This window comes from Staurois parvus, unplaced genomic scaffold (genome assembly GCF_062004578.1).
Source record: "Staurois parvus isolate SC_StPar_1 unplaced genomic scaffold, SC_StPar_1.0 ptg000747l, whole genome shotgun sequence".
In the NCBI taxonomy this organism is placed as follows: Eukaryota; Metazoa; Chordata; class Amphibia; order Anura; family Ranidae; genus Staurois; species Staurois parvus.
In genome coordinates, this window is record NW_028318543.1 from 489,425 (window position 1) to 501,456 (window position 12,032).

General features: G+C 42.9%; 1 protein-coding gene across 1 annotated transcript in view; it reads left to right on the plus strand.

Moving 5' to 3' along the window:
• Positions 1-1,375: 1,375 nt before the first annotated feature.
• Positions 1,376-12,032, plus strand: part of LOC149445065 (vomeronasal type-2 receptor 26-like) — a 35,988-nt gene continuing 25,331 nt past the window's right edge. Inside the window, exons 1-2 of the mRNA XM_089654242.1 lie at positions 1,376-1,635; positions 8,127-8,418. Of these exons, the coding sequence (XP_089510368.1) occupies positions 1,376-1,635; positions 8,127-8,418 (552 nt within the window). The remainder of the gene's footprint in view (positions 1,636-8,126; positions 8,419-12,032) is intronic.

The following is a 12,032-nucleotide window of genomic DNA, read 5'->3' on the forward strand; positions in this document are numbered from 1 at the left end:
TTCTCCTTCTTCTCATCCTTCTCCTTCTCCTTCTTCTCATCCTTCTCCTTCTTCTCATCCTTCTCCTTCTCCTTCTTCTCATCCTTCTCCTTCTCCTTCTTCTCATCCTTCTCCTTCTTCTCATCCTTCTCCTTCTCCTTCTTCTCATCCTTCTCCTTCTTCTCATCCTTCTCCTTCTCCTTCTTCTCATCCTTCTCCTTCTCCATCTTCTCATCCTTCTCCTTCTCCTTCTTCTCATCCTTCTCCTTCTCCTTCTTCTCATCCTTCTCCTTCTTCTCATCCTTCTCCTTCTCCTTCTTCTCATCCTTCTCCTTCTCCTTCTTCTCATCCTTCTCCTTCTCCTTCTTCTCATCCTTCTCCTTCTCCTTCTTCTCATCCTTCTCCTTCTTCTCATCCTTCTCCTTCTCCTTGTCCTTCCTCATCTCCAAGGGCATTTAAATTAAAGGTACAGTGTTCTGCACTAATTTAAAGGCTCTCTGAAGCCTAGAAACCCTTTTAATAAGTTAAATTCGTAGCGAATTAATTCGCATCAAATCGAATTTCTTCCTCAAATTCGGCGAATCAGCCGAATCGAATTTTTGAATAATTCGCTCATCTCTAATACCCATCCATCAATATTTTGACTCAAAGTTCAAGCCAATGCCATTATTTTCCTGTCCCTGTCCTCTGTCAGCATATGGGATGCCATAAGGCAGCAGGAAGAAAAAGGTGGAATATGATGATGATGATATGAAGAAGAAGAGTGTTGGGGTGCGGAAGGTTAGGAGGAGAAGTGTTGGGGTGCTGGCAACAGCAGGACATATAGTGGGACATTGTAAGGGAGATGCTTCACCCCTTCTCAATACAATGGAACATTCTGGTGGATCTACAGCCATCACCCCAGAGGGAAACCAAGTAGAAGAATGACTGTAGACAAGGGCCAACAATAGGTAAGCAAAGATGGGCTTCTTTTACAGGCCGTACTTAGTTTACAGGGTCACTATAAGATAACATACAATATTATATGTCATATAGAACAGTTATGGTCATTGTTATTGTAAGTGGAAGATTCATTCTGATATTATCTGGTACTATCTGTGTATTTCCATTGTATGATTCCTTCGGCATACAGAATATTTAGCACAATTCCTTGTTGAATAGAGTTTATTCTGTGTCTTGGTTTAGAGTTGTAAAAATAACATGAATAACATAAACTTATCTGCTCACAAATAAACCACCTGCACAAACAACTAAAACTAGATAGAAGACAATGTCAGTATATTCAGAACAAAGAGAGATGTATCATCCTGAACTGTATAAAAAGAGGGAGGGAAGCCAGCTGATTGTATTGACATTGCAATACACACGCTGCAGAGGTCTGCGTACCAATGGAGAAATGCGGGCTTTAATTAATGAAGAGTCCAGTGATCAGAGTTATGTTCATGGCATATGCCTACACTACATCTTCCAGATCTGTGTGATCCTCCAATGTATGACACTCTGGAGGTCAGGAATGCAGAGTCCAGCCTGTACCCTCTGTTCTACTAATGTATTTAATGAATTCCAATATTTTCAGGATGGAGATTTGATCATTGGAGGAGTTTTCACTGTGAGGTCAAAAAAAGACAATTTAGATACACCTGAAATGGAATACAGGTACGTAACTTACTTGCTTGGAAGAGAAACAGTGATCAGGGTGACAAAGAACAACAAATAGAACTTTATTTGTGTGATGGAAATATTATAAAATGTATATAATGGATATAAAATGTCTCCACATTTACATGCAAACCAAGCTGTCCATAAAGTGACCGGGGCTGGGTGACGGTGACACGACTGGTGACAGACTAGAACACTGACAGGGTGTTGGAGAAGCTGCTGGAAGAGTCTTTTCTTTAAATCTGACAATTGGGGGGATTCCTCCATCTACTCTGTCTGTATCGTGCAATCTGTTACTTTTTTTTTTTTAGTGATCAATTTAAAGTTGTCCATAGGTGATTCATTTTTTGCATTCTGACATTGGGACTCTCCAATCTCAGAATACATTGATTTCTGTACTACAAGGCCTCTGCTTTCAGAAAATATATTATGTTCTGGGGTTTCAGGTCATTTTATAACCAAAAGTGTAGATTTTATCAAGTGTCCAAAAAAATAAAACAATCGCTTTAAAAAATGTTTAATATTAAAAATTAAATTTACATTTTAAAATAAGAACATTTTTATTCCCAGAAAGAATTTTTTGTGTAAACTGATTAGTGCGCTCACACTTTAATCAGTTGTTATGTTACCATTCTTTATAGCACCACGCATACAATCTGTGCCGATTTTTGTTTTTTTATATACAAACTCCAGCACAGGGCAGAGTAGAGGGTTTCTATATTAAATCCCTGCTGTGGATCGGCCACCCAGACTGTTTGCATGTCCTTTATGGTGTATTCATATTTTAGAGGTCTTAAAGCTGAACCCCAGGCAGATATAAAAGATACAAATGAATGCAGCTCTGTATACAACCCAGGGGCGGACTGACCATTTGGAAACTCGGGCACTGCCCGAGGGCCTGGGGTCAGTAGGGGGCCCCATGAGATGCCCCTGGTTCCTTTTTCACAGGCTTTTTTGAGTTTGTGCAAGGACACAGGGGCCCCATGATCCCCTATTGCCCGGGGGCCCCATGAGTTTTCAGTCCACCCCTGAGTACATCATTACATTGGTGTAAGTGCCGACATTTTACCTGGGGAGAGACAAGACCTGTAAGTGTTTCTGAACTGCAGCAGAGAAAAATCAGGTCTCCTGTCAGACGGAGCTGTGTGGCAGAGATGTGTATTTATCAGAACCAGATGGACCGAAATACAAATTCTATGGCAGGTGTAACGGACATGTAAGATTTATTGTAACGGACATGAAAGATTTGAGTGGAAATATGGTATCATAGCCATGACAGGTTGAGTAGATTAGATTATGTCAGGCCCTTTCATTGCAAAGGTGTGTGCAGGAACAGTCTGGTCATTAAGGATGTACACTGAGCCCCTGGGCAGTAGGGAAATGAATAGAAGGTACAAACAAATTGTCTGGGATCAGATGTGTATGTATACACAATTACTCCATAGGCCTTACAGACCCAATCATCATTTAGCATTAATTAGTCTAAAGCCAGGTTCCTGGAGGTGACAACTTTTGTGTGTCAATCAGGTTATCACCTTCTGGGAAAACCAGTGACAGCAGACAGACTGTCTGCCTTTTGTGGAAAGCTCTATAAGTAATATTCACATCAAAGAAGTATGTTTAATCTCTTATAAAAGCCAAAATATTAGTTGGAGAGATATGAACAAGCTTCCTTTGTGCAGGCCATTCTGTACGCTACATTTACATATAAGAATCATATTTGTGGCTTGGGGAGAAAGCCAGGGAAATGCATGGAAGGGTTAGATGACGCGGGGGTGCGACAGTCGGATGGTGTTTGATACTGCTGCGATCGGGCTGACACGCTGGTGTCAGAAATCCAATCCCCGACTTGGTGTTCAGGCCAGTCTCGGCCCAATTGAACTTGGGCAGGTCCATACACAGTACCTCTTGTGGACAGGTCAGGACCATCTCCCCCAGGGTCAATTGGCCGAAGACTAATATCCCACCCATGTCCAAATCGCAATAAATTGAACGCACGGACATTTGGACAGGGTGATCCGTACGGAGCTCGTTCGATTGACTAGCGGATTGACGATTTCTGGCTTGCTCCAGCCGCAGGGTAAAGTGTTATTCTGTCTTTTTATTCCCTTTTATTTTATAGTAATTAGTCATTTGTGTGTCTTCTTATATCTTTTGTATTTTATGTAACTTGTTATATTTTGTACATATTTTATGCGCTGCCCACTTTGGGAAATTAAATCTTAAAATTAATTAGTGAACTTCTGTGTATTTAAGCACGTGCTCATATCTTCGGAGAGACTAGATTGGAGAGATTAGATTGGGTTATATTGTATTGTATTTTAGTGCCTTTAAAACGCTTGGTTAAGCTCATTGCCAATCTGTATGCAACTGCACTGTGAGTGGGCAGATTGCACGCAGATTGCAAAGGTAACAGATCTGCCAGACGGAGATCTGTGTGTGTGTGGTGTCTCAACAGACCGTTCTGCGGATAAACTGTTGGGTGGTGGCAGGCTACCTTTGTGGTGCGTCTGGTGTGGGCGTGTGTGGACAGTGGAAGGGTTATCATGGGTTCATGCTAGGATAGCTGAAGGGACCTTAGAAGGGTGTGTGATAACTAAACTGGTCCTCAACTCTAATCAGGGCACCAGGTTGTATGTAAGATCGTATCTGCCAGTGCGTGGTCAACCAGCTGGATTGGAGTGGAGTCTCCATCTGGTGGTGGCCAGAGGTAGTGCGGGCTGTGAAAAGGTATCACGGCTGATCTTATATACGGTTTGAGATATTTAAGTGTAAATCCCTTTATTATCCCCTCTTTACCACCCTGTTGTGGCCGCACGCGTGCGTCACGGTTAGCTAGTCGCTGTGGGCGTGGCGTGTGGTGGACACATGACAGGGTGATCGTTTAATGAATCCTTGACAGCAGGTAAAACAGCTCCCATGTATGCCTTTCATTTGTATATTCCATTATTTGCCTGGAGTTCGACTTCAACGCTGCCTCTGCCAGATCAGTTTTTGGTCACTGACATGTTAAAATGGACATTTTAGGTTTGAAAATTACTTTAAGCTCCCCAAACATGATGCAGTATATTTCTGAAAGCAAAGCGTGCTCATCCTGTTCCTCCTTGCACAAAGGAGCAGATACCGGTCCTGCGGATGGGTTAAGGACCTTCTATGGCCCTGTCCAGCTCTCCTAGAGTAACTACCTGTCTCCTGGAATCTCCTCCATGCTCTTGAGACTGTGCTGGGAGACACAACAAACCTTCTGGTAATAGGACATTTGATGTGCCATCCTGGAGGAGTTGGACTGCCTGTGCAACCTCTGTAGGGTCCAGGGATCATCTCATGCTACCAGTAGTGACACTGACCCTATCCAAATGCAAAACTAGTGAAAAACAGTCAGAAAAGATGAGTGGGGAAAAAAATAAAATATTCTTTATTATTAGAGCAGTAAAAATGTGGAACCCCCTTTTCCAGAATGTAGTACCAGCTGAGGGTGCAGCTTCAAAAACTTATGCTGGGGTGGGCCTAGACCCCCCAGATTTCAGTTGTGCCACCCCAAAGACCCTCAGCTGATGCTGTTCTGGCTCTGCCCAGTGCCCTGTCAGCAGTGACTTCTGCCCTCTGCCCTGCTGATCCCTATCCTTGGTTCAGTTGACCCCTGTACACTGCCCAGCTGATCCCTATCTTTGTCTCTGGTGACCCCCATCCACAGCTCTGCTGATCCCTGTCCTTCACTCTGCTAACCCCTGTCCTCTGCTCTGCTGACCCCTGTCCTCTGCCCTACTGAAGCCAGTTACATTGCCTAACGTTTTTCTGTACACTCCCCTGCTGAACTCCCATCCTCCACCTTGCTGATCCCTGTCCCCTGCCATGCTGATCCCTGTCCTCTACCCTGCTGACACCCTGTACACTATTGTACAAACTACTAGCTCTATCCTCTGCCCTGCTACCCCCCCATACACTGTCCTGTTGACCTCCCATCATCTGCCTCTCTGAAATTTTTTCAGACAGGCTAGATCCGTCCCTGCAGGCATCATGTGGCTTATGTCCAAAGTTAGAAAAGATATAGACAATAGGAAAAGAGCTTTTATTAAATATAAAAATGAAGGAACGCTATCATTGTTTAAACATTACAGAGAATATAACAGAATATGCAAAAAGGAAATAAAGGCGCAAAGGAAGGAAACTGGGGAGGGGGGAGGTGTAGGCAGACATACTGCAGGTGTGGAAGCTCCAGGGACATAACAATTATAATCAGCCCCGAAAAGGGTATAAGCATGAGTCAGACAATCAGGTGCATTGAACATGAGGGTGTCTCGCTCCGACCAGCGTAAAGGGTAGGAAAGAATATCTCAACAAACTTAAAAAGGTAGAGGGGCGATGTGATGAAGAAAACAATGTGGGAATGCAGGTTCGGCACAAAGTCAAGTGGAAAGGCTCATAAGGGAACGGTATTCGGAGGTCGTTTGAAATTGAGTCCAGTAAGACCAGATATGGGAAAATTTAGTTGGGTTATCTTGTGATGAAGCAATCAGCTCCTCCATCTCCGCAACTCTTCCCAGATTTGTGAGCCAATCTCGTATTGAAGGGGGGTGGGTAGATCCCCAAAGAACAAGTAGACAGAGTCTAGCCGCGTTGAGCATATGCATAGCGAGTGATTTGAAATCAAGGCATCTGGGGAGAGGGGTATAGTGGAGGAGAAATTGGGCAAAAATCGAGAGGTATAGTGGATACTGATGAGGTTATATGGTGAATCTCCTGCCAGAAGGGTTATTTAGGTAAGACCACCAGATATGGAGAAGAGAGCCATGGTGTGCTCCGAATCTCCAACATGTGTTCGGCAGAGAGGGATTATAGCGATGGTTTCTAGAGGGGGTATTATACCAGTGGGAGGCTAGTTTGTATCCATTTTCTTGCGTTGATACATTCAGTGAGCATTTGTGGGAGTATGTAAACATTTGGTCCCAGTCCGAGGAGAAGTCTATTTCCAGGTCTCTACTCCAAGCTCAGCAGGCAGGGAGTGAGTTAGGATTCCCATCGCCAACTAGGAGGAGGTAAGCTAATGAGATTAGGTGCCTCTGGGGTTCGGCTTTAGAGCAAATAGATTCAAAGATTGTAAGAGGCCGGATCCATTTGTGACGCTGTGCATGAGATTGAAGAAATTGCCTAATTTGAAGGTAAGCCCAAAAGGAGAAGGTGTAGTCCCTCATGAAACCTGCCAAAGAGGAGTAGGATTTCAGTTGGCCTTTTTGGAAAAAGTGTTCTGCTTTCATCTGGCTATGTGGCCAATGTTTGGACAGAAAGGCCTTGCATGCCTGGGGGAAATCCGGGTTTAAGCGGAGAGAGGTTAAGAAAAGGGTTAAGAGCATCCGAAATGGAGGCCAACTTGCAGGCAAATGGAAGATTTTCAGGGTAGGTCCAATCAGTGGATGTGTGAGGAGGGCTTGAGGGGTATGTTTCACCAGAAGCCAGGGGATCAATGTTATGGGGGAAGGGGAGAAAGAGTTTTCTAAATTCACCCAAGCTTTGGTGGTCGAATGAGCATTCCAATCTATGATTCTGGAAAGATGGCAAGCCCAGTTATGTCGTTGTAAGTCTGGGAGCCCAATTCCTCCTTTGGACTTGGGGAGAACCAATTGGGAAAACAAAATGCGAGGACGCTCGAAAACTCATAGACATTTACTATCTGAATAATGAATACTTATGATTCCATTGATCGTGTTTTTCTGTTGGTGCCATTATTGCTTTGCCTACCCTCTTACCTATCTTGCTCATACACTTAATTTTTATGCCTTACATGATTGTACCCTTTTGGAATGTATATTACAGATGTGCCTTGTTTCTGTTTTATATTTTACTTGATGCTGTAATGTTGTCTTTGCAGCCTATTTCATAGAAAAATAATAAAATCGTTTTTAAACATAGAAAAATAATAAAATCATTTTTAAACAAAAAAAAAAATTTGTACCAGAGCCAAAAAGTCTGGAATGTATTTCCTGGGGGACCTCATGCATTTTTTTGTGTGACATACTCCTTTAAAATCCATAAAAAGACTCAAAGGGTTTTAAAAAAAATCATTGCTCCTGACTGAATAGATTTTTTAAAATTTTTTTTTTATAGGTTCATGTTCTCCAAGGCCAAGCACCCCATGCCTACTAGCACAGAAAAAAGGCATTATTAATTTAATTGGTTTTAGCAGAGTTCACCAAATTTCTGCTGAACTGAACTCAGGGCAAGGGCACAAGTGTTCTTGATCTACAAAGGTCACATGATGCTTAATCGTCTAGTAGTGAGACTTTCATTTACAGGCCTGCTGTGTAAAACTTAGCATTTCCTCAACATTGCTTCTGCTGTTTTATATATCTCCCAGGAAGCATTGCCTAAAAGTATTTCCCTCTGTAGTTAATGTTAAGCTGATCAAATAAATAAACATTTTAAAAATATTTGATATTTATATAGAAATTGTCAACTTATTGTTTTGTTAAAAATAAAAAACTTTTTTGTAGCCCATCTCTCCAGTATTACATGAACCTCGTAGCTTTCCTTTCTGCAATTGATAACGTTAACCAGGATCCAGACATCTTACCCAACATCACTCTAGGCTTCCATCTATATGATTCATGGCTGGAACCCCGGAAAGCTGTACAGAATGTTCTGCAGATCTTATCTGGACCAAATGGGACAATTCCTAATTATTCCTGTAAAGGACATGGCGAGCTGGCTGGTGTTATTGGAGATCACTATTCATCCACTACAATCCCAATCGGCCAAATCCTCGGATTGTACAGATACACACAGGTCAGTGAAAACTACTTGTAAACTATTCTAAGTCAGCGGAGACAACAAAAACATGCCAGTCTGTGAAAGTTAAAGTGCATGTAAACTGTAACAGTTAAAGTGTTTGTAAATGCAAAGTCAGCCAAACAAATAAAAACTCACCTGGCACTATCAGTAAGGATTTTGCCCCAGTTTTCATCATTAAAATCCAATGCAATTACCTTTTTTAAGGCTTTTATCTATAGCAGGGGCCTCCAAACTTACCAAGCAAGGGGCCAGTTTACTGACCTTTAGGCTTTAGGAGGGCCAAACAGTGGCCAGTGGAAGGAGACAATGCCCTGATACACTGCCCCATCATTGGTTTTAATGGGAGGAATAATGTCCCATTGTTGATATCAATGAGATGTATAGTGCCCCATTGATGGTGTCAGTAGGAGGAATGGTGCGCCATCATTGGTGTCAGTTGTTGGAATAGAGCTCCAGGGGCCAGATAAAGGCAAGCAAAGGGCCACATCCAGCCCTGAGGCCATAGTTTGGAGACCATTGATCTATAGTCATAAGACAGCTCGGTCCCTTCTTCTTCTGCTGCTTGGAGGACTAGGAACAGAGAGTGCAGAGGACCTTCAAGAGCTGCTGCCAATTACAGTGGTGAGGATTAGGCTATAGGATAGGATCCACTGGTAATCTTATACCTTTACTCACCATCATTAGGCTTCCATTTGACTTCTTCACAAAGAGCACGGTTTAATGGAGGGGGTAGAGGTATTTGACAGTGGCTCCTCCTGTCATTACTACGCACAGCAGGGCAGAGGTCCTGTGTACCACCAGGGCCATCCAGAGTGATAAGTACCTTAGACACCTGGAGTATGTACACAAGTGGTGGCAATGCAGGACAGAGGTCCCCCCACTATCCAGGTTATTCTGAGAACAGGGTAAGTAGTAGACACCTGGAGCATGCTCACAAGTGGTGGCAACACTGCAGTTGGTAGAAAAGCCCGCAGACCATTGCCACTGCCAACAATCAGGAAAACGTGACTGGCAGGATCAACAAGTATTTTAATTAGAATTAAATATTTTAAACAAAATAGAAGGCATACAATGACAGACACATTTATTGTAGATACTTTTTTTTTTTTGGGGGGGGGGGGGTTACTGACACTTTAGCTTCTCTTATTTGGTCCATTTAAGTTTGATAAATATACCACTGAGAGCATTTTATTATATCTATACAAAAAATACCTGATTCTCCTGTGAGGACAAGTCTGGTCATTACTGTGCATGCCGCCTCAGGCTCTGGTTTTCTTGTTCAAACGTTTATTAACAGTAAAACCAATGTAACAGGGGCAGAGAGACATCATCAATATACAACAGAAATTGTACTGATAACATAATGTTAGGAATAGACAACACAATGACAGAGTCACAATAATGAGAACGAAAGAATATATCGCAAAAACAATGCAAAGTTTCTAATGATAGTAGAAAGTCGGGGGTTGTCAACGATGGATTCATATTTTCGATCAGTTAGGATAATGACTCACTGGTACGTTGTGGAAAAAAAAGGGGGCTTTAGAGGAGGGTAGAAGAGGGGGTAGGTGAGGACAAGGGGGAGAAAGAGGGTGACAGCAGTGACTCCATGAGCGGTAAGGAGGAGCATGGTAACAGCATGGGCATCATATAGGGTGGGCCAAGAACAATGTCCAAGGCACTCTGTACGAAAATCAAGGAAAAAGAAGGGATTCGTCAAAATTAGGTGGGAGAAAACATTCTACCCAGGGGCTCCAAACATTCAAGAATTTAGGGATCGTGTCAAGAATCGTGGCTTCCACCTTTGCGTGTATCATAGCTTGCGTTATTCTAGATTTAACAGCTGTGATGTTTAAGCTGGGGGATTTCCAGGATTTCGCTATGACCTGCTTGGCCGCCGTAGTGACATGCAGAAGAAGTTTGAATTCTGAATTGGTAATACCCGGAGGGCGTTGATTGAGTAGGGCTGTGGCTGGATTGGGTTGTAACTTGGTGGCTCTGAGTGCGGATAATATATGGAAGATTTCAATCCAGAAAGCTTGAGTGACTGGACAATCCCACCATATGTGGAAATGTGTACCTAGGTCCGTACAGCCTCTAAAACAATTGGGTGAGTAGTTAGGAGTATACTTTGCAATTCTCGCTGGGACCAAATACCATCGCGTTAAAACTTTAGAATTGGTTTCCAGTGCAACAACGTTCTGAGATGACGATTTTGTATTGGCCCAAATGTGTTCCCACTCTGAAAGGTCTAATTGCCTACATAAGTCTGTTTCCCATCTACGGGTGTATGGAGGAAGGGGTGTTGTGACCGTAGTTGTGAGGTGGGAGTATAAGCACGAGATGAGGCCCCGTCCGTGTGGGTCTTTGCAACATGCCCGTTCGAAGGGAGACATGGTGCTGGGTTGGCCCTTTGTCGTAGCGTAGGGGGCATAGAAGTGACGTAGTTGTAAGTATTTAAATATTTCGGAAGCAGGGAGGCTATAAGTTTCCTGTAGCGAGGCAAAGGATTTAAACTTATTTCTCTGTAGGAAGTGGTGTGTACGGATCAGGTTAGCAGCGGTCCATGCTTTAAATGAGAGGGGCGTCTGCCAGGCCGGGGGAAAGGCTGGGTTTCGAAGGAACGAGAGCAGGGGGTTGTGAGGAGATTGAAGGAGATAGCGAGTTTTTAGTTTATCCCATAATGATAGGAAGTGGGAGGTGATGGGATTTGTTATTGAGCGGCGATCCACTGGCCTTAACCAGAGTAAGTTAGCTGTAGAAAGGGGATCACTCTCAACCGCTTCAAGAACCACCCATTGGGGAATTTCGAAAGTCGCGTGATATTTTGGAAGCTGTGCTAAGTGCGCTGCTTGATAATATTTACCAATATCGGGGAGGCCTAGACCTCCATTAAGCAGGCTCTGGTTTTCCAGGCTCTTGCTGCTAAAAGATGATTGCTGCTAAAAGGTCTCATTTGCCTGTTTTAAAAAATCCTTTGAAGAATAATTGAAGGTCTATGTTTGTGGATTACTTTGATCTGTCTTTACTGATTGTTCTGGAATACAAAGGCCTCTTAAGTGAATGAGACCCACCATTTTTAAATGATATAGTGTTAAATGCCTCATTATGTATCTTCAAACCTCTTTATCACCACACTTCCCCCCTTTTACAATAGGTAGAATGGGGTGTTCTGTAGTCCAGACAAACCTTGCATTCTACATATACAAGACTGCACTAAATATAATAGACTCAATGGCATTTACAGGTTTCCAAACAACTGTAAAATACTTTCCTTACCAATTCTCACCTCTGTAACTCTATTCCACATCCCACTTGACAGCTTTTCAATTAGCAAAGCTCCCCCTGCCTAAAAAAATCTGTTGATTGGAGTACTGAGCTGGGGTGGAGGTGGCAGAGACATGGACCACTGAATGGTGCATTGAGTAGTTGTCCAGGTCTGCACAATTCTGCCAACACAGAGCATAAAAGGAGGCTTCAACTGGGCTTCAAGCTGAATGGAAAACAAAGAGGTATTAGAGCTTGTACTGCTTTTACTGGGCTCCCTGATTCATTTTTTATACACTGTTCGCTTTTAAAATTATAAATATAAAGTACATCTTCATACA